We start from the raw sequence: 22,278 nt of genomic DNA, 5'->3' as shown, positions 1-22,278 counted from the left end.
TGTGAAAATCCCCTCCGACTCTGTCAGCTGTGAGGAATTGTGGAACATCCTTCACAAATTCAGCTGCCTGCAGAAATTCATCCCTATTCTCCGCCCACTCCACGATGATGTATAAGCTGTGATCCGCACCAACGGAACCACCACAGAGCCAATACGAGTGCAAACGGGTCAGACGGGGCTGTGTCATCGCACCAACGCTCTTCTCCATCTTTCTCACAGCAACATTCCACCCCCAACAACCTGAAGCTCCCACTGGAGTGGAGCTAACCAAACAGACAAGCGGGCAATTCTTCAACCTCTGAAGCCTCCAGGTCAGAAGCAAAAGCACCCCAACTTCTGTCATCGAGCTGCAGTACGCAGACAATGCCTACGTGTGCACACATTCATACATCGAGCTATAAACTATCCTCAACATGTTCACTGAGGTGTATGAGAGAATGGACCTCAGACTAAACATCCAGAAAACAAAAAGGTTCTCTCCCAGCCCACTCCTACATAAAACTGATCCCCAAATATCAAGATCCACGGTGAACCTCTGGACAAAGCGGATCATTTCCCATACCTTGGGAGTGACCCCTCGGCGTAAGCAGACATCGACGATGAAATCCAACACTGACTCTGATGTGACAGTGCAGTCTTCGGATGCCTGAGGAAGAGTGTTTGAAGACTGAGATCTCAAACCCTGTACCAAGCTCACTGTCAACGGAGTGGCCGTGGTTCCTGCCATTCTGTACGCATTAGAAACATGCACAATGTAAAGCAGACACCTCAAACCCCTGGAGAGATATCACCTATGTTGCCTCCTCAAAATCCTATAAACCCACTGACAGGATAAGCATATCAGTGTGACTCAGTGACCTCTCCCAGGCCAATATCCTGAGTATTGAGGCCCGGACATACTCAACCAGCTGCAATGGGCAGCTGCATTGTCCACCTGTCCGATACGAGACTCCCAAAACCGATGTTCTTCTCCGAGCTCCTCAATGGCAAGCAATCACTAGGAGAGCAGTGGAAATGCTACAGGGACACTCTCAAATCTTCCATAAATAAATGAAACATCCCCACCAACATGTGGGAATCACTTGTTTAGAACACACAAACTGGAGAAGAAGCATCAGCGAAGGTGCCAATCACCTTGAGTGTCACCGGGTGGAGCACACAGAAGACAAGTGTAACAAAAAGAGAGCGCAGAATCCAGCGTATCCCACCTACCCACCTCATCAAACATCACCTGCCAAACCTGTGGCAGGGTCTGCGGCTCCAAGATTGGACTATTCAGCCACTGCAGAGAACCCACCTCCCCAGAGAGGAAGCAAGTCAGCCTCGAAGCTGAAGGACTGTGAAGAAGGAGGGATGGGAGTGGGAATTTTCCTTCTGTGGTGAAATGTGACAGGCCAATAAGTGACCAGATGGATTTTAAATGCAGTAAAGCAGAAATGTTTATCAGAACAGGAAAAAATCCGTGTGTCTGCAGCAACTCTCCAAGTGAACAACTCACCTTGTCTCCTGCCCTCTCACTGCAACCATGCAGACTTCGCCATTTCAGATAACAGTCTAATTCACTTCTCAGGGAATCAGTTGAACCTGCCTCCACCACACTCTGAGGCAGTGCATTCTAGATCCAAACCATACCCTGGGTGAAAAAATTTTCCTTGTAGTACAATTGCTCTTTTACTAATTACTTTAAAGCTGTGCTGTTACATTCTTGATCCTTTCACAAGTTGGAACATTCAAATGTTCCCAATTTACTCTGTTCAGATTCCTTATGATTTTTAATACCTCGATCAAATCTCATCTCAACCTTCATTTCTTGAAGGAAAACAGCCCCAACTTCTCCAGTCTATCTTCAGAATTGAAGTTCCTCATCCCACAAACTATTCTCATGAATCTTTTCTGCATTCTCTTTCCTAATTTTACACTGTTCATGCAGCGCCCGAGAACTGGATACAGTACTGCAGCTGAGGTTGAGCTAGCAACTTATAAAAGTTCAACGTAACTTCCTTGTATTCTCAGCCCTACTAAAAGCCAGGATACTGTATGCTTTATTAACCTGACCTGCCATGTATCTTTACGTATACATATGTACACCCAGGTTCCTTTATTCCTACACTCCCTTTTAAATTGTACCACTTGTTTTATTCTGACTCACCTTGTTCTTTTTAACAAAATGAACCACTTCATATTTCTCTGCATTGAACTTCATTTGCCACCTGTCTGGCTGTTCCACAAACTTGTCAATGTCCTTTTGAAGGTTTACATCTGAGTTTTGTATCATGTCGAATCTATGTAGTGCAACAGGAGGCCAAGGCCCTAACCCATAGATTTACTTCGCTAATCCCGCTGACACTAAGAGGTAATTTACCATGGCCAATCCACCTAACCTCTTCAAAGAGTGAGACATTATATATCAGGAGAAGCAGTATTCTCAGAACTGACCCCAAGGGAACTCCACCACAAATCTCCAGCCTGAGAAGCATCCATTAACCATGACACTCTCAATGAATTCTATATCCATGTTCCTTTATTCCATGAGCTATAACTGGACTTGCCATATAAATGCTGTGGCCGAAAGGAGAGGTCAGAGGCCAAGAATTGTGCAGCGAGTAACTCACCCCATAGTCTGACAACGATCTACAAAATGCAAATCAGGAGTATTGGAACATTCTTCACTTGCCCTGCTCCACCAACATTCAAGAAGCTCAACGTGGCACTGTGGGTGTCTCCACTTGGACTGCAATGGTTCAGGAAGTCAGCTCAACACCATCTTCTCAAGGGCAATGAGGGATGAGCAGTAAATGCTGGCCTAGCCAGTGACACCCACATTCCATGAACAAATAACATTTTTCTCACAAGCCTGTTGCACAGCACTGCGTCAAACCCTCTTTTGGAAGTCCATGTACACCACGTCAACAGAATTTTCTCATCACTGAAGTTAAATGACTGGCCTGTAGGTTCTCAGCATATTTTTAAACCCTTTTTTGAACGAGGGTTAAGGTAGGATTACAATTCTCCAGTTCTCTGGCGCCACCCCTGACTCTTAAGGAAGACTGAAAAATTCTAGGCAGCGCCTCCACAATTCCCACTCTCACTTCTCACAGTATACTTGGATGCATCTCATCTGATCCCAGTGCCTGATCAACCTTTCGGGGAGGAAAGTACAGAAGTGATGTTAGGGGTAAGTTTTTCACTCAGAGGGTGGTGAGTGAATGGAATCGGCTGCCGTCAGTGGTGGTGGAGGCGAACTCGCTGGGGTCTTTTAAAAGACTTCTGGATGAGTATATGGGGTTTTATGGGATTGGGGGTTATAGATACGTGTTGATGTGATCGGCGCAACTTGTGGGCCGAAGGGCCTGTTTGTGCTGTAGTGTTCTATGTTCTAACCTGCAGTACAAATCACTGATCCAAAATCACCACCGTGTCAATCTTAAACCCTCTGATGTCTGAATTCCACCTCTTTTACCATGGCCTGGGTAACGTTCTCCTCCAAAAACGTTGTCAGATTTTCAGGAAGAAATTAGATATAGTTCTTGGGACTAAAGGAATATGGGGGGAGGTGGGGTGGGTCAGGATTTTGAATTTGATATTCAGACATGATCAAAATGAATGCCGGAGCAGGCTCAAAGGGCCGAATTGACTCCTCCTGAATTTTCTGTTTTTCTTAGTATGACAGTGGCAGAATATTAATTTCATACCTCGGTAATGCCCTCTGCCTTTGTTTATCAATCCCAGTTTTGATTCTCTATCATCCCTACTACTTTTACAACCCATTACTATTTAGGTGTCTATAGAAGACTTGACTTTGGGATTCCCTTATGTTAGCTGCCAGCCTCTTTTCATATTCCCTCTTCTCTTATTTGCTTTTTCACCTCCCCTCTGAACCTTCTGCTTTCAGCCTGAATCTCAACTGTATTTTCTACCTGGCAGCCGTCATAAGCGCACATTTTCTTCTTTATCTTAGTTTCTATCTCTTTCGTCATCCAGGGAGCTTTGGATTTGTTTGCTCTGCTCCTCCCCTTTGAGGGAATAGACCCTGACTGTGACTGAATTATCCTTTTGAAGGTAGCCCATCTATCAGCTGCTGTTTTCCCTGCCAACATTTGACTCCAATTTATTCGGCCCAGGTCTGTTTTTAATGCATTGATGTTGGCTTTCCTCCAGTTAACTTTTCTTGCTGTGGAATGTCCTTTTCCACAGTTATCCTAAACCTTTCACTGTTCCCTAAATGTTTTCCTGCTGCTACTTGATTTACTTGACCCACGTCATTGCAAGAACCCAGTCTGGTGTTGCTGCCTTCCTTGTAGGACAAGAAATGTTTCCTGAACATAGTGTAGGAACTCTGCTATCCCAATCTATATTTGGAAAATAAGGTCCCCCATTTTAAGTACTCTATAGTTTTAGCACCTCTCTGTAATTTCCCAGCAGGTTGGTCTACATTCCTCGTGTATCCTGCAGACGACGCCAAGCAATGTAATTGCATCTCTTTTGTTCCTTAGCTATAGCCAAATAAATTGTCCTTGACCTCTCTAAGTCATCCTCTTTCTCCAGCACCACCATTCTCTTCATCAATATAGCTACACTGCCTACTTTTCTCTTTCCTGAGCATTTTGTATCCAGAAAGAAATCTCTCAGCACCAGCTTAAAGTCCAACAAATTTATTTGTAGCAAATGCCCCAAGCTTTCGGAACACATTGTTCCTTTGTTGGGTGGGTGGGAGCTGGTGTTGTGAGATTTCTTTCTGTTTTACCCGAGTCCACATCATCTTGTATCTCAGCAGATTTAACACTCAGTTCTGCTCTTTGACAAGGTTTGTGCTATAGCCAGAGCATTGTATTTCCACATGGTAATTTGTGCCTGTAATTCACCAATCTAATTTTCCACACTCTGTGTATTCACATACATGTACAGTAATTCAAATTTAGTCTCTTATTATTTTCTCTTTTCTCAGACTCTACCAACTAACTTACTATTCCCTACTCTAATGCTATCTACATTTTCCAATAGTCCACTACCTCCTCCGGCAATGAGTTCCTGGCACCCACATTGCTTTGTGTAAAAAATCTGCCTCGTACATCTCCTTTAAACCTTTCCCCTCGCACCTTAAACCTGTGCCCCCTAGAAATTCACTCTTGCACCCTGGGAAAAAGCTTCTGACTATCCACTCTGTCCATGTCTCTCATTACCTTGTAGACTTCTATCAGGTCTCCCCTCATCCTCTGTCACTCCAGAGAGAGCAAACCAAGTTTCTCCAACCTCTCTTCATAGCTAATGCCCTCCATACCAGGCAACACCCTGGTAAATCTTTTCTGTACCCTCTCCAAAGCCTCCACATCCTTCTGATAGTGTGGCGACCAGAATTGAACACTATATTGCAAGCGCGGCCTAAGATTCCATAAAGCTGCAACATGACTTGACAATTTTTAAAACTCAGTGCCCCGGCTGATGAAAGCAAGCATGCCGTATGCCTTCTTGACTACCTTCTCCACCTGCATTGCCACTTTCAGTGACCTGTGTACCTGTACACCCAGATCCCTTTGCCTGTCAATACTCTAAAGGGTTCTGCCATTTACTGTATATTTCCTATCTGTAATAGACTTTCCTATCTGTGATAGACTTTCCAAAATGCATTACCTCACATTTGTCCGGATTAAACTCTATCTGCCATCACTCTGCCCAAGTCCCCAACTGATGTATATCCTGCTGTATCCTCTGATGGTCCTCATCGCTAACCGCAAATCCACCAACCTTTGTGTCATCCGCAAACTTATTAATCAATCCAGTTACATTTTCCTCCAAATCATTTATATATATATTACAAACAGCAAAGGTCCCTGACGAACACCACTTGTCACAGCCCTCCATTCAGAAACACACCTTCAACTGCTACCCTCTGTCTTCTTTGACCGAGCCAGTTTTGTATCCATCCTGCCAGCTCACCTCTGATCCCGTGTGACTTCACCTTCTGCACCAGCCTGCCATGAGGGACCTTGTCAAAGGCCTTACTGAAGTCCATGTAGACAACATCCACTGCCCTACCCTCATCAATCATCTTTGTCACTTCCTCGAAAAACTCGATCAAGCTCGTGAGACAGGACCTCCCCTTCACAAAATCATGTTGCCTCTCACTAATACATCCACTTATTTCCAAGTGGGAATAAATCCTGTCTCGAAGAATCCTCTCCAATAATTTCCCTACCACTGATGTAAGGCTCACCGGCCTGTAATTACCTGGATTATTCTTGCTAACCTCCTTAAAGAAAGGAACAATATTGGCTATTCTCCAGTCCTCTGGGACCTCCCCTGTAGCCAGTGAGAATACAAAGATTTCTCTCAAGGCCCCAGCAATTTCCTCCCTTGCCTCTCTCAGTATTCTGTGGTATATCCCATCAGGCTCTGGGGACTTGTTTTTCAAGAATGTTTCTCAAGAACCCCAATACCACCACCTTTTTGATTTCAGTATGACTCAAACTATCTACACATCCTTTATTAGACTCATTCATTCTCTTTGGTGAGTACTGATGCAAAGTACTCATTTAATACCTTGCCCATTTCCTCTGGCTGCACACATAGATTCCCTCCTTTGTCCTTGAGTGGGCCAACCATTTCCTTGGCTACCCTCTTGCTCTTTATATATGTATAAAATGCCATGGGATTTTCCTTAATCCTGCTGGCCAGTGCTTTTTCATGACCCCTTTTAGCCCTAAAGAATCTAAAGCCTTTTCTTTCCACCATCTTTCCAACTTTGCAGTCAACTGTCTTCCAATTCTTGTACTAACTTGCGCCTGGCACAGGGAGACATCTGGAGATTACAACTTTTAAAGTCTTGCTTCCTAATTTTCTATCTCTCCCCCAAAATTCTGACCGCAGGGCCGCTTCCCTTTTTCAAAGATTTTGACTCCGTGTTACTGATGTCTGGGTTGGTTTGATTTTGATTTATTATTGTCACATGTATTGGTACACAGTGAAAAGTATTGCTTTTTGCGTGCCATACAGAAAAAACCTACTGTTCAGAGAAGGAAATGAGAGCGTGCAGAATGTAGTGTTACAGTCATAGCTAGAGTGTAGAGAAAAATCAACTTAATGTGAGGTAGGTCCATTCAAAAGTCTGACAGCAGCAGGGAAGAAAATATTCTTGACTTGGTTGGTACATGACCTCAGACTTTTGTATCTTTTCCCCGACAGACTAATGTGGAAGAGAGAATGTCTGGGGTATGGGATCCTTAATTATGCTGGCTGCTTTGCCGAGGCATCAGGAAGTGTAAACAGAGTCAGTGGGTGGGAGGCTGGTTTGTGTGATGAACTGGGCTACATTCACGAACTTTTGTAGTTTCTTGCGGTCTTGGGCAGAGCAGGAGCCATAGCGAGCTGTGATACAACCAAAAAGAATGCTTTCTCTGGTGCATCTGTAAAAGTTGGTGAGAGTTGTAGCTGACGTGCCAAATTTCCTTAGTCTTCTGAGAAAGCAGAGGCATTGGCGGGCTTTCTTAATATAGTGTCAGCGTGGGGTGGGGGGGGCCACGATAGGTTGTTGGTGGCCTGACACCTAAAAATATGAAACTCTCGACCATTTCTGCTTCATCCCCATTGATGTAGGGATATGTCTTCCATTGTGCTTCCTGAAGTTGATGACTATCTCTTAGGTTTTGTTCACATTGAGGGAGAGATTATTGTTGCCACACCAGTTCACCAGATTCTCTATCTCATTCCTGTACTCCACCTTGTCATTGTTGAGATCCGACTCACTACGGTGGTGTCATCAGCAAACTTGAAAATCAAGTGGAAGGGAATTTGGCTGCATAGTCATAAATGTATAAGGAGTATAGTAGGGGGCTGAGAACAAAGCCTTGTGGGGCACCGGTGTTGAGGATGATCGTGGGGGAGGTGTTGTTGCCTGTCCTTACTGATTGTGGTCTGTGAGTTAGAAATTCAGGATCCAGTAGCAGAGGGAGGAGCCAAGGCCCTGGCCAAGGCGTTTTGAGATGAGTCTCATGGGAATAATGGTGTTGAAGGCTGAACTGCAATCAATAAATAGGAGTCTGACATAGGTTGTTGAGATACTTGGACTCTGTTTTGGTTATAACTGCAATATACTGTGTAGTGTGTGTTGAAGTTATAATTTGTTTGTTAATTACTCCTCTCACCACCCCCACCCCTTCCCCGGCACCGCCTATCACGAGAAACACAGTATATGTTGTCCCGGGGCCATGGAGTTGATCACCTGCAATGTCCTTTCCTGGGATCTTAGAACATGATTCAGTTACCCCCTGGAGTGATACATACTCACACTTAGCTTCTTGGTCCTAATTTGGCAATTTTGATTTTTTTTCATCCTTTGTTAGTGCTCTATACCCCATCCAACCCCTCAACACCTCCCCCCCCCCCCCACTCCATCCGCATGCCCCTCACTGATTCCCCACCACATGCCCTTTCGCGATCCGTCTGCCACCCCCTTCCCGTTCACCCCTGGTTTGACTCCATGTCAGTAATGAATGATTTGCAGTGACTGCATTTGCAAAGTTACTTGTTTGTTGTGAGTAGTTAAACAGCCCGAGGATGTAAGGTATTGCACATCCCTTCGTTCCTTTGGCCTAGAATAATTCTGTCTCTTGCTCATGTTCAGATCCCTGAAGAAAGCTGCAAAGCCGGCTGCTCTAGTGGATGATTCTGAAGAGGAAGAGGAAGCTCAGCCAATGTCGTATGATGAGAAACGTCAGCTGAGCCTCGACATCAACAAGTTGCCAGGTGAAAAACTGGGCCGTGTGGTGCACATCATTCAGTCGAGGGAGCCCTCTCTCAGGGACTCCAATCCTGATGAGATTGAAATAGACTTTGAAACTCTGAAGCCCACCACTCTACGTGAACTGGAACGATACGTCAAGTCTTGTTTACAGAAAAAGCAAAGAAAATCATACAGTAAGTGAAACTATTTGGGACTTGTAATGCTTCACATTGATCACGCATACTGGAAAATCATAACGTCACGTTATGTTGTTTGAAACGTGTAACATTGCAATGGGTTGTGTGCTTGGAGCTTGAAATATTAGCTTGGAGCATGTGTGCTTGGATTGCATAGTTTTATGTTTCATTCATTCTCTCTGAAAGGGGTGGGACACCTGGAAGCAGCAGCCTATCTTCACCCGGTTACCATTTTCTATCAATGAGGGGCCATGGACGTCAAATCTTGTTCTCATGCATTAAAACATTGTTTTTTTATTTATTCATTCACAGCACATTGTTACTGCTGGCCAGACCAGCATTTATGCACCATCCCTAATAGTCATTGAGAAGGAATCAGTGCAGAGCAGTTAGGCCAGCGAGCTCTGGCTTTCTCCACTTTCCTTGTCCATCTTGCCCAACTCAGAGGGTGCTGCTGTCATTTCCAGCACCTGGACATGCTGACCTGATAGAGAGCACTGTCTCAGGATGGACAGAGACAGAGCCTGATGCTTCCTGCTCTCTCTGAGGCTAGAACTATATCGGACAGGAAAGTGTGGGCTGAGAGAGCAGCCTTGCAGTAAGCTTAAGGGTAAAGTTATCCAACCTGTTTTGAGTCTTTGTCTCAGTAAATAAATGTGGAGCCTGTTAATTGAATGTTGCAACTGATAAAGAATTGGAACTCAAATATGTGATAAATGTTTTTAATTTGCTGCTTTTGATGTGAACGTGCAGATATTTTGCTGCAGAATACAGTCCATTCTATGAACTGACCCTGGTCCATTGAGCCAATCTCCTCTTCAGAATATAGACTCTTGCCCACACCTGTGAATTGAGGTCCCATCGCCCTGTCCTTATCTCCCTGAAGTTTCAATTCAAGTCTTCCACAAACAGTTCTGGATGTGTGGTTGTTCATTCCTCCACTAATGGTCCAGATAATAACACTGTGCCTACCCCAGTCCAACGCCAGCATCTCCATATCATGGCAATCCAGGTAACAGCAGTTTGAATCCTGTTTTTAAAAATCTGGGATCACTAAAAATGACCAGGAAGCTGTCATATTATCTGGAAAACCCAACAGGGTCACAAATGTTCTTAAGGAAAAATCCTGCCATTTCAACCCAGCCTGAGCTGAGATGTGACTCCTGTCACACACCAACATGACTCATGTAAAGTGACCCAGCAAATTCCTCGTTTTATTAAACATTAAGGATAAAGGCCATGACCAGCTTCTCAAGGGCAACGAGAAGTGGGACTGGCCTTGCAAGTGACACCCACATCCCAATAATGAATGACAAAAAAGTTATGTAATTGGTTCGTATTTAATTGTGTGTTTTAATGTGTTTAACAGTCTGGCATTGTGGTCTTGTGGTACTGGTGGAGATACATCGATTGGGACATCTTGGTCTTTCTCCAACTTGTCAATTTTCTGCATTTGTACATGTGTCATGTTAGACTGATCTGTTTGCTGTGTCATGGACCTGTTCACCTTTGCGTCTCGATCTGCTTGTAATCTTATTTTTCTCATCAAAGGTCATTATCTTTGTTTCAACCGCAAACTTGCAGACACTTCCCCCGACATGTTCAGTGGTAGAGATGAAGAGCAGCAGCCCCAACACCGATCCCTGTGGGATTCCAGTAGTAACCGGCCCCCATTACCAGGTATACAACATCAACCAGGTTGCCTTCCTCCACTAACCTAATAACATCCCTCTGAACTGAATTCATCTGGATTGCTGGGAGAAATCTTTGTCAAAAGCTGCGTTGGGTGTCTCCACTGACCTGAAAGAACCCATTCAGTGTCTTTGTGTTCACCTGGGGACTGAAGGATAACACCCCCCCGCCCCCGCCCCCCGGGAATAGGCAGATTATCTCTCAGATCGGGCTTGTTGCCTTGTTTGAATATTGACACTTAGTCAGTCTGCCACTGGCCCAGGCAACAATTCCAGACCCTAGCAAACTTTCACTTCTCAGGTATATACGAACTTTCGAATGAATTAAAATCTATGCATCTGGTATCCAATCTTGAAGTGCTAGCTGTAGCTCAGTTAGTAGCATTTTTGCCTGAATCAGAAAGTACCCTTGACCCGCAGTAATAAGTGGTTCATTTCAGCAGGTCAAATAGGATGGCAGAATATAATAATAATGGTAGGACTCTTGGCAGGGTGGAAGATCAGAAGAGTTCATAGGACGCTCAAAGCAGCTGCGCAGGTTGAGGCTGTGGTTAAGAAGGCGTATGGTGTACTGGCCTTCATCAATCGAGGAATTGAATTTAGGAGTTGAGAGATAATGTTGCCGCTATATAGGACCCTGGTCAGACCCCGCTTGGAATACTGTGCTCAGTTCTGGTCACTTCATTACAGGAAGGATGTGGAAGCCATAGCAAGGGTGCAGAGGAGATTTACAAGGATGTTGCCTGGATTGGGGAGCGAGGGGTGACCTATAGAGGTGTATAAGATGTTGAGAGATTTTGATCGAATGGGTAGTCAGAGGCTTTTTCCCAGGGCTGAAATGGTTGCCACAAGAGGACAGAGGTTTAAGGTGCTGGGGAGTAGGTACAGAGGAGATGTCAGGGTTAAGTTTTTCACTTGGAGAACGGTGGGTGAGTGGAAACGGCTGCTGGCAACGGTGGTGGAGGCAGATTCGATAGGGTTTTTTAAGAGACGTTTAGATAAGTACGTGGAACTTAGTAAGATAGAGGGTTATAGGTAAACTACTAATCTAAAGTAGGGACATGTGCGGCACAACTTTGTGGGTCAAAGGGCCTGAATTGTGCTGTAGTTTTTCTATGTTTCTACGTACTGACCCTCTGACAGTGCGGCACTCCCTCTGCACTGACCCTCTGGTGGTGCGGCACTCCTGCAGGATTTCTGAGTGTCTATTGGGATTGCGGAGTCCTTTGAATCCTTGATCTGTTGACTGAGCTGAAGGGAGGAAATGTATTTGGTAAGATGATGCATTGTGGCTTCTGTGGTTTTGGGAACTAATTGCTGTGTCACACTTAATGATTGACCTTTTGTGATTTAGCTGCATCATCAAAGAAAAGTGTCGGCAAAACAAAGGAGGACCTTACTGTGGAGAAGAAGAAAGAGCTGGAAAAACGTTTGCAGGACATGAGCGGGCAACCCAACCACAGCAAGAAAGCTAGCAAAAGAGGTAAAGCCCAGCAGCCAACCCTCCCTCCACCCCCACCCCCCGCCCACCCGGAGCTGGTGAATTGAAACTCAGTAATGGTGACCATGTAACTGATGTTGATTGTTGTAAAAACCCATCTGGCTCACTAATGTCCTTCAGGGAAGGAAATGGTCGCCTCATTACAGGAAGGATGTGGAAACCATTGAAAGGGTGCAGAGGAGATTTACAAGGATGTTGCCTGGATTAGGTGGCATGCTTTATGAGGATAGGTTGAGGGAGCTCGGTCTTTTCTCCTTGGAGAGATGAATGATGAGAGGTGACCTGATAGCAATGTATAAGATGTTGAGAGATATTGATCGGGTGGATTCTCAGAGGCTATTTTCCAGGGCTGAAATGGTTGTTACGAGAGGACACAGGTTTAAGGTGCTGGGGAGCAGGTACAGAGGAGATGTCAGGGGTAAGTTTTTCACTCAGAGGGAGGTGAGTGAGTGGAATCGGCTGCCGTCAGTGGTGGTGGAGGCAAATTCGATAGAGTCTTTTAAGAGACATCTGGATGGGACTGAAAAGGATTGAGGGTTATAGGTGAACCTAGTAGGTAGGGATATGATTGGAGCAACTTGAGGGCCGAAGGGCCTGTTTGTGCTGTAGTTTTTCTATGTTCTATGAAATCTGCTATCCTTAACTGGACTAGTCTACATTTAATTCCAGAGCCATTGCAATGTGGCTTACTCTGAACTGCCCTCTGAAATGGCCCAGCAAGTTACTCAGTTTGGAATGGGCAATAAATGCTGGCTTTGCCAGTGATGCTGACATCCCAAAAGTGAATTAAAACAAGGCTTGTTGGGCTGAATGGCCCCTCCTGTTTCGAATGTTTCTAGTAGCCATTTAAAGACCTATCAAGCTCTAACACATACTGTTAGGTTGAGGAGCAAATGGAATGGAATGATTCCCACCAAATAGTTTGTGCGCACATTCTAGTGGCCAGATCATAAATAGCGTCAGGATTAGGGTTGGAAGAGGACGCTCTGTAATTCAATGGAGTACTGAGTTGAACTTGGGGAGAGCAAAGATTTAAAAGTTGACATACTCCTGACTGCAGCTTGACCTCTGTCAACCCTGGTGCTGCGATCTCTAGCTTTTGTGTATAATTTCCTCACTCCTGGATTCAGTTATTGACTAAAAACTTGCTCCATGAGGCCTTGTGCGTCTCCCACTGATCGTTGCACCAGTGTTAAAGCAGGGTGAGAGGATGGAGAACGTGTACACACAGACTACTGGAGTTCAAGCTCAGTTGTAACGGCAACAGCGGTTCAATCCCATTTGGAGTCCTGTCTTCAATTCTGGGAATCTTAAAATGTTTACAGCAGAGGAGGAGGCCATTAAGCCCATCATGTTCATGCTGGTTCTTGACAGGGACAATTTCCTGGATTTGCTTTTCCAATCATGATCCTATTTCCTTTTGAATACTTCGATTGAACCGACTTCCTCCACAAACACAGGCAGTGCATTCCAGATCCTAGCCATTCACTGCATGGGGAAGGTTTTGCTCATGGCATGTTTGCTTCTTTACCAATTGCCTTAAATCTATGCCCCCTAGTCCTTGACCATAGAATCATAGACGTTTACAGCATGGAAACAGGCCCTTCGGCCCAACTTTCCATGCTGCCCTTTTTTTAAACCCTAAACTAATCCCAATTGCCCGCATTTAGCCCATATCCCTCTATACCCATTGTACCCATGCAACTATCTAAATGCTTTTTAAAAAATAAAATTGTACCTGCCTCTACTACTACAGCTGGCAGCTTGTTTCAGACACTCACCATCCTCTGTGTGAAAAAATTGCCCCTCTGGACACTTCTGTATCTCCCTTCTCTCATCTTAAACCTAAAGTCCTGGGAGCATCCTAGTAAATCTTTTCTGCAGTCTTTCTATAATAATATCCTTTCTATAATAGGGTGGCCAGAATTACACACAGTATTCCAAGTATGGCCTTAACAATGTCTTGTACAACTTCAGCAAGACGTCCCAACTCCTTTATTCAATGTTCTGACCGATGAAACCAAGCATGCCGAATGCCTTCTTCACCACTCTGTCCACCTGTGCCTCCACTTTCAAGGAGCTATGAACATGTACCCCTAGATCTCTTTGTTCTGTAACTCTCCCCAACGCCCTACCATTAACTGAGTAAGTCCTGCCCTGGTTCAATCTACCAAAATACATTACCTCGCATTTGTCTAAATTAAACTCCATCTGCCATTCACCAGCTCACTGGCCCAATTGATCAAGATCCCGCTGCAATTGGAGATAACTTTCTCCACTGTCCACTATGCCACCAATCTTAGTGTCATCTGCAAACTTACTATCCATGCCTCCTATATTCTCATCCAAATCATTAATATAAATGACAAATAACAGTGGGCCCAGCACTGATCACTGAGGTCAAGTTTTGCCCCCCCCCCCCCCCCCTCTAGTCAGGCCATCCACATACTGAATGATCCTTCTAATGGAAACAGTTTCTCCCACTCTATTCTGTCCAGACCCTCTTGATTTTGACACCTCTATTATATCTCCTCTCAACTTCTTTGCTCCAATCTGTTTACATAACTGAAGTTCCTCATTACTGTAACCATCCCTGTGAATCTTTTCTGCATTCTTTCTAAAGCCTCCACATCTTTCCTAAAGTGTGGCATCCAGAACTGGACATAACACTCCAGCTGAAGCTGAATCAGCGTTTCATACAAGTTCAGCATAACCTCCTTGCTCTGGTGCCCCTTTAATTAAGTCCAGAATACTCTATACTTTATTACCTGCGGTCTCAAACTGACCTGCCACCTTCAATAATTTATAGACATACACATCCAAGTGCTCTTGCATGCCCTTTAGAATTGAAGCATTTATTCTAAATTATGTCTCCCCATTCTCCCAATCAAAATTCATCACTTCACATTTTCCTGCAATAAACTTCAAGTGCCATTTGTACGCCCATTGTTTATCTTTTTGAAGTTCTGCCCTATCCTCCTCTTGGTTCACATATTTCTAAGTTTTTTGGTGTCTACAAAGGTTGAAATCACGTGTCTTGAAGATGGGAAACAGGCTTTGGGAAGTTAGGAGGTGAGTTACTCACAGCAGAATTCCCAACCTCTGACTTGCTGTTGTAGCCACAGTATTTATATATGAATATATGAACATATGAAATAGGTGCACAGGTAGGCCATTTGGCCCCATGAGTCTGCTCCGAATTCAATAAGATCATGGCTGATCTGTTTGTGTTTCGAGGTTCACGTTTCCATTTCCCCCGATAATCTTTGATTCTTTTGCCTAAAGAGAATCTATCCACCTTTGCCTTAAAAAGTTTCAGTGATCCTGCCTCCGCTGCCATCTGAGGCAAACAGTTTCAAAGTCACACAGCCCTCAGACAAAAAAAATTCTCCTCATCAATGTCCTAAAATGATGATGCCAAATTTTAAAATATTGCCCCTTAGTTATGGACATGCCTCCAAGGGAAAATGTCCATTCCATGTCCACCTTGTTAAGATCGTTCAGGATCTGGAGTGCAGGAAAATGGAATTAGCATGTGTTTAGTGGTAGATATTGTTGGCGCAGGCTCGACAGGCCGAAGGGCCTTTGCTGGATGGCTCTGAATCTTATCTGCAAACTCCTTCTCACAAAATACTTTACTATCTATGGATCCAAATATTTTAACGCTTTCAATCGTTATCTAGATTCCCTTGTTTTACTTTTCGCATCAACCACTGTTTGTTTGCTTCCAGTTGTGTTTAGAGAATGTTCACTCAACAAATTTCTTGTGCTATTTGCAAACTGGGCTACAATGCCTTCACTCCCCTCATCTAAGTCATTGATGTAAACTGTAAAACATTGAGGTCCCTGCGGGACTCCACTTGTCACATCCTGCCAATCAAAGAAAGACCCATTTATGCATACTCTGTCTTCTGCCAACAAGCCAATTTTCTGTCCATGCCAACATGTTACCTCGACACCAGGAGCTTTTTTTTCCCCACAGTAACATTTGATGTGGCATCTTATCAAATGCCTCTGGAAATCCAATTACACAATGCCTACAGACTTCCCTTCATCCACAGCACATGTGACTCCTTCAAGTAACTCAAATAAACTGGTTAAACATAATTTCCCTTTAACAAAACCATGTTGACTCTTTTCGATTGCTTTGAATTTATCTAGGTGTCCAGCTATGACCTCTCTAATGATCAATTCTAAGACCTTTCCCGTGACAAACATCAAGCTAACTGGTCTCTAGTTCCCTGTTTTCTGCCTTCCTTCTTGAATAGTGGGATTATATTTGCTACTTTCCAGTCTAATGGAACCCCTCCAGAATCTGGTGAATTTTGGAGAATTGATAGCAATGCATCCACGGCCTCATTTGCCACTATCAGGACCTGGACATTTGTCAACCCACAGTTCCATCAGTTTGTTCAGTACAGCTTTCCTTGTGATTGCAGTTTCACCAAGTTCCCATCTCCTGATATGCAACTTTTATGGAAAAATAGGTGTCCTTGTTATCTAGGTGTTCCAGGGTTGAGTGTAGGGCCAGGGATATGGCGTCTGCTGTGGGCCTGTTGCGGCAGTAGGCGAACTGCAATGGATCCAGGCACTCCGGGAGGCTGGAATTGATTCTGACGAATCTGAGGTCACCATTGCAGACAAGTTGCCTGATGCTTCCAGGGTGGAGAGTGTGCTCTCACTGACCTCTTGCTCAAAACTGGGCATAGAATGCATTGAGCTCATCAGGGAGGGGTGCGTTGGAGCCAGTGATTTTACATTCCTTCATCTTATAGCCTTGTCATAGCTGGCAGGGGTCCATGTGGTTAGCCTGGGACTCTAGCTTGATCTGGTACTGTCCTTTGGCATCTTATCACTGTTCATCCATGGTTTCCAGTTGGAAAACATGTGGGTTTGCATCAGTCCTCTACACATTTACCAACTTAAAAGAGATGAGAAGGACATATTTGATAGGCTGCCTCTACCTAAAATGGGTAAGACATCAGGTCCCAGATAAGATCGTGTTTGACAAATTTAATCGAATTATTTGAGGCGGTAACCAGGAGTATTGATGAGACATTTGATGTGGTCTATTTGGACTTTAGCAAATAGCATGTAAGGTCTCTCATATCACATTAGACAAGAAAGTAAGGGAATCAAGGGGAAATAGCATATTGTATCCAAAATTAGCCAAGAGACGACAAGAAAGAATGTTGGTAGAGGGACGTTTCTGTAGCTGAGAGTCTGTTTCCACAGGGCTCTGTACTGGGGCCCTTGCTATTTGTGGTGTATTACTGATTTAGACTTAAATGTAGGGGTATTAATCAAGAACTTTGCGCTGCTTGCAGTCATACCTAGAGCAAATGATGCATTAGTTGTAATTTATCAAAATTCGCTGGACTCTGGGGAGGTGCAAACTGATTGGAAAACAGCTAATGTAACACCACTGTTTAAAAAAGGAGGTAGACAAAAGGCAGGTAACTACAGACCGGTTAGCTTAACATCTGTAGTTGGGAAAATGCTGGAATCTGTCATTAAGGAAGAAATAGCAGGACACCTGGAAAAGGACGGTTCAATCAAGCAGACACAGCATGGATTCACGAAGGGAAAGTCGTGTTTGACGAAATTACTGGATTTTTATGAAGATGTAACGAGTGCGATTGACAGAGGGGAACTGGTGGATGTGGTGTTTTTAGATTTCCAGAAGGCGTTTGATAAGGTGCCTCACAAACACTTGCTGCAAAAGATTAAGGTACATGGAGTTGGGGGTAAAATGTTAGCGTGGATTGAAGATTGGCTATCTAACAGGAAGCAGAGAGTTGGAATAAATGGGTGCTTTTCCGGTTGGCAGTTGGTGACTAGTGGCGTGCCGCAGGGATCGGTGCTGGGGCCTCAACTGTTTACCATATACATTGACAATCTGGAGGAGGGGACCGAGTGTAGGGTAACAAAGTTTGCTGATGACACAAAGATGAGTGGAAAAACGAATTGAGTGGAGGATGCGAAAAGTCTGCAGAGAGGTTTGGATAGGCTAAGTGAGTGGGCAGGGATCTGGCAGATGGAGTATAATGTGGGTAAGTGTGAGGTTATCCACTTTGGAAGGAATAAGAGTAAAATGGACTATTATTTAAACGGTGAAAAATTACAACATACTACTGAGCAGAGGGACCTGGGGGTCCTTGGGCATGAATCGCAAAAACTCAGTTTGCAGGGGTAGCAAGTGATCAAGAAGGCAAATGGAATGTTGGCCTTTATCGCAAGGGGTTTGGAGTATAAAAGCAGGAGGTCTTGCTGCAATTGTACGAGGTACTGGTGAGGCTGCACCTAGAGTACTGTGTGCAATTTTAGTCCCCTTATTTGCAAAAGGATATATTGGCCTTGGAGGGAGTGCAGAGAAGGTTCACTAGGCTGATACTGGAGATGAGGGGGTTAGCTTATGACGAGAGATTGAGTAGATTGGGCCTGTACTCGGAGTTTAAAAGGCTGAGGGGGGTTCTTATAGAGACATATAAGATAAATGAAGGGGCTAGACAGGGTAGAGGCAGAGAGATTAAGGAAACATGAACTAGAGGGCACAGCCTCAAAATAACGGGAAGTCAATTTAGAACAGAGTTGAGGAGAAACTTCTTCTCAGAGGTAGTGAATCTTTGGAATTCTCTGCCCATTGAAGCAGTGGAGGTTACCCCGTTAAATGTGTTTAAGTCACAGATCGATAAGGGAATTAAGGGTTATGGGGAGCAGGCAGGTAAGTGGAACTGAACCACTTTCAGATCAGCCATGATCTTATTGAATGGCGGGGAAGGCTGGGGGGTGCTAGATGGCCTACTCCTGCTCCTACTTCTTATGCAAAGAAAAATGGTTGTGTTTGGAAGTCAATAAACTCAACTCCAGGACATCACCACAGGAGTTCCTCAGGGTAGTGTCCTAGGCCCAACCATCTTCAGCTGCTTCATCAATGACCCCCTCCTGTCATAAGGTTAGAGTGGTGATGTTCGTCGATAACCGCACAATGTTCAGTGCCATTCGCAACTCCTCAGATATTGAAGCAGTCCATATCCAAATGCAGCAAAACCTGGACAATATCCAGTCTTGGGATGACAGATGGCAAGTAACATTTGTGCCACTCAAGTGACAAGTGTCAGGCAATGATTATCTCCAACAGGAGTGAATCCAACCGTCTTCCTGGACATTCAATGGCATTATCATCGCTATCAACATTTTCGGGGTCACCATTAATCAGAAACCGAATTGAACCAGCCATAAATGAACAAATATTTTGCTTCACTGTGGAGGATACAAAAAATTTTTCCTCCACAGTGAAGCAAAATATTTGTTCATTTATGAAGGCCAGTACACCATACGCCTTCTTGACCACATCCTCCACCTGCGAGGCCGATTTAAGAGTCCTATGGACCCGGACCCCAAGATCCCTCTGCTCCTCAACACTACTAAGACTGCTACCCTTGATATTGTACTGCTTCATCCCATTGGTCCTGCCGAAATGGACCACTACACATTTATCTGCGTTGAAGTCCATCTGCCACTTCTCCGCCCAGCCTTGCATTCTATCTATGTCACGCTGCAACTTCTGACATCCCTCCAGACTATCCACAACAACAACCTTCATGTCGTCGGCGAACTTATTAACCATCCCTCCACTTCCTCATCATTTATGAAAATGACAAACAGCAAGGGTCCTGGAACAGATCCTTGGGGCACTCCACTGGTGACCGACCTCCATGCAGAAAAAGACCCATCCACAACCACTCTCTGTCTTCTGCAGGCAAGCCAGTTCTGGATCCACAAGGTCAAAGCCCCTTGGATCCCATGCCCTCTCACCTTCTCAAGAAGTCTTGCATGGGGGACCTTATCAAACACCTTGCTGAAGTCCATGTAAACCACGTCCACCACTCTTCCTTCGTCAATGTGTTCAGTCACATTTTCAAAGAACTCAACTAGGCTCGTAGGGCACGACCTACCCTTGACAAAGCCGTGCTGACTATTTCTGATCATTCTAAACTTCTCTAAGTGCTCATAAATCCTGTCTCTCAGAATCCTCTCCATCAACTTACCAACCACTGAGGTCAGACTCACCGGTCGGTAATTTCCCGGGCTATCCCTGTTCCCTTTCTTGAAAATAGGAACCACACCTCCAATCCTCCGGAACCTCTCCTGTCTCCATTGACGACGCAAAGATCATTGCCAGGGGCTCTGCAATCACTTCCCTCACCTCCCACAGTAACCTGGGGTACATCCCCTCAGGTCTCGGCAACTTATCTATCTTGATAGAATTTAAAAGTTCCAACACATCCTCTTTCTTAACGTCCACATACTCAATCTTTTCGGTCTGCCGCAAACCTGCAGTACAACCTCCCAGATCACTTTCCACTGTGAATATCGAGGCAAAGTACTCATTAAGCACCTCTGCCATTTCTTCCGGTTCCACACAGACTTTTTCCCCCTTCACCTTTTATAGGTCCTATCCCTTCGCTTCTCATCTTTTACTCTTCACATATTTGTAGAACACCTTGGGATTCTCCTTAATCTTACCTGCCAAGGCCTTCTCATGTCCCCTTCAGGCTCTCCTAATTTCCTTTCTAAGCTCTTTTCTACAAGCCTTATACTCCTCTAGATCCTTAACATCTCCTAGCTCTCTGAACCTTTTGAACGCCTTCCTTTCCTTCCTGACTAGGAACAACCTTCTTGCACCACGGTTCCCGCAACCTACCAAAACCTCCCTGTCTTATCGGAATGTTGTCGTGCAGAGCTCCAGAGAAACGTTCCTTGAAAATTTTGGTCTCTAATTAGTCCCACTCCTTTTGCTATTCATTTGCCTAACAAAGACTTTTTTAATTCACCTTTATATTAACTACCAGTCTCAGATTCTTTTGCTTTCCTTACTTGATTTTTCAGTACCCCTATGAATCTTCTGTACTAATTCTCAATATCCACCTGACATCTGTTAAAAGCATGCCTTTTCTGCTTCCATAGAATCCCTGCAGTGCAGAAGGAGGCCATTCAGCCCATCACGTGCACCAAGTCTCCAAAAGAACATCTTGCCTATCCCTGTAACGGCACACATTTATCCTGCTCATCACTTCCACCTACACACCTTTGAACACTAAGGAGCGATTTAGCAAAACTAATCCACCTAACCTGCACATCTGAGGCCTTTGGGAGGAAACTGGATGTAGCTGTGGAAGAAACTCACGCTGACATGAGGTGACATTCCAACTCCATACAGTCACCCAAGGCTGGAGTTGAACCTGGGTCCCTGGTGCTGTAAGACAGCAGTGCTAATCAGTGCACTGCCATGCAGCCCCAGGTTCCTGGCACTGAGAGGCAGCAGTACTATCCACTGTGTCACTGTGTCTCTTCATCTCAATCTCTTTTCTCATCTTGGTAGCTGTGTTTTGTTTGTTCTTTATTTCTCGTTGACTATATCTGAACTATTTCTTCTGCCCATTTTTCAGTTATAATTTTGCTGTCAATGTTTAATTGTAATTTATTGAGCCCAGATCCTTTCTGACCCTGTTGAAGCTGTCTTTTGCCCAGTTAATGATTCTTGCTCTGGATTTCTCCTTGTCATTTTCATAGCCAACCAACTGAACCTTATATAGTGATCACTGTTGCCTGTTGTGCTGCAAATATTTGATCCTGGAATTTAGTTCTGTATCACTGCAGTGTTGGAGCTCCTTCATCACATGGACTGCAGAGGTTCATGAAGAAGGCCTACACTGAGTGACTGAGGGTGGGAAATTAATGCCAGTACTGAATAAAGCTTGAGAATTAAATTCAAGTAGTGTTAATCTTGTTTTCACTCTAATTGTCAGATGTTTTTACTCACAGGCGGTAAGTCAGACCCTCGGCAGGGAGGTGGTCCCACGCGACTCAGTGGCAGCAGCAGTTCATCTTCTGACTCTGGGAGCAGCAGCTCCAGTGGCTCCAGTTCCTCGGACACCAGTGAATCTGAATAGACCTGGAACCGCTTGTCAATCTGGGCTCTTGATGTACAGTTTCGGCACAGATTTCAACCAGCAGCCAGCCCTCACAATTTGAACCTTACCTCACAGGATTCAAAGGCTGTTGCTGCTGTTTTTTTACGAATCAATCTGATGAGGAAGACCATAACAAGCACATTCCATTGATGATCATTCAGCCAACAAACAGCTGTGTAAATGTGTGCGAGTGGGC

General features: G+C 44.5%; 1 protein-coding gene across 9 annotated transcripts in view; it reads left to right on the top strand.

The window, feature by feature from the left end:
* Window positions 1-22,278, top strand: part of brd3b (bromodomain containing 3b) — a 72,313-nt gene extending 50,035 nt beyond the window's left edge. For 5 of the 9 annotated variants that reach the window (XM_080212287.1, XM_080212282.1, XM_080212283.1 and 2 more), the window contains 4 exons: window positions 8,618-8,910; window positions 10,465-10,593; window positions 11,959-12,087; window positions 21,934-22,278. In XM_080212287.1, coding sequence (XP_080068413.1) covers window positions 8,618-8,910; window positions 10,465-10,593; window positions 11,959-12,087; window positions 21,934-22,061 — 679 coding nt within the window. In that variant the 3' untranslated portion in view covers window positions 22,062-22,278. The remainder of the gene's footprint in view (window positions 1-8,617; window positions 8,911-10,464; window positions 10,594-11,958; window positions 12,088-21,933) is intronic. The other 4 variants (XM_080212288.1, XM_080212286.1, XM_080212291.1 and 1 more) reach the window with 2 other exon arrangements.

The sequence above is a fragment of the Carcharhinus amblyrhynchos genome, chromosome 25 (assembly GCF_965287045.1).
Source record: "Carcharhinus amblyrhynchos chromosome 25, sCarAmb.v2.hapA, whole genome shotgun sequence".
Taxonomy (NCBI): Eukaryota; Metazoa; Chordata; class Chondrichthyes; order Carcharhiniformes; family Carcharhinidae; genus Carcharhinus; species Carcharhinus amblyrhynchos.
Note: the sequence above shows the minus strand (reverse complement) of the source record. Positions and strands in the feature narration are given on the sequence as shown.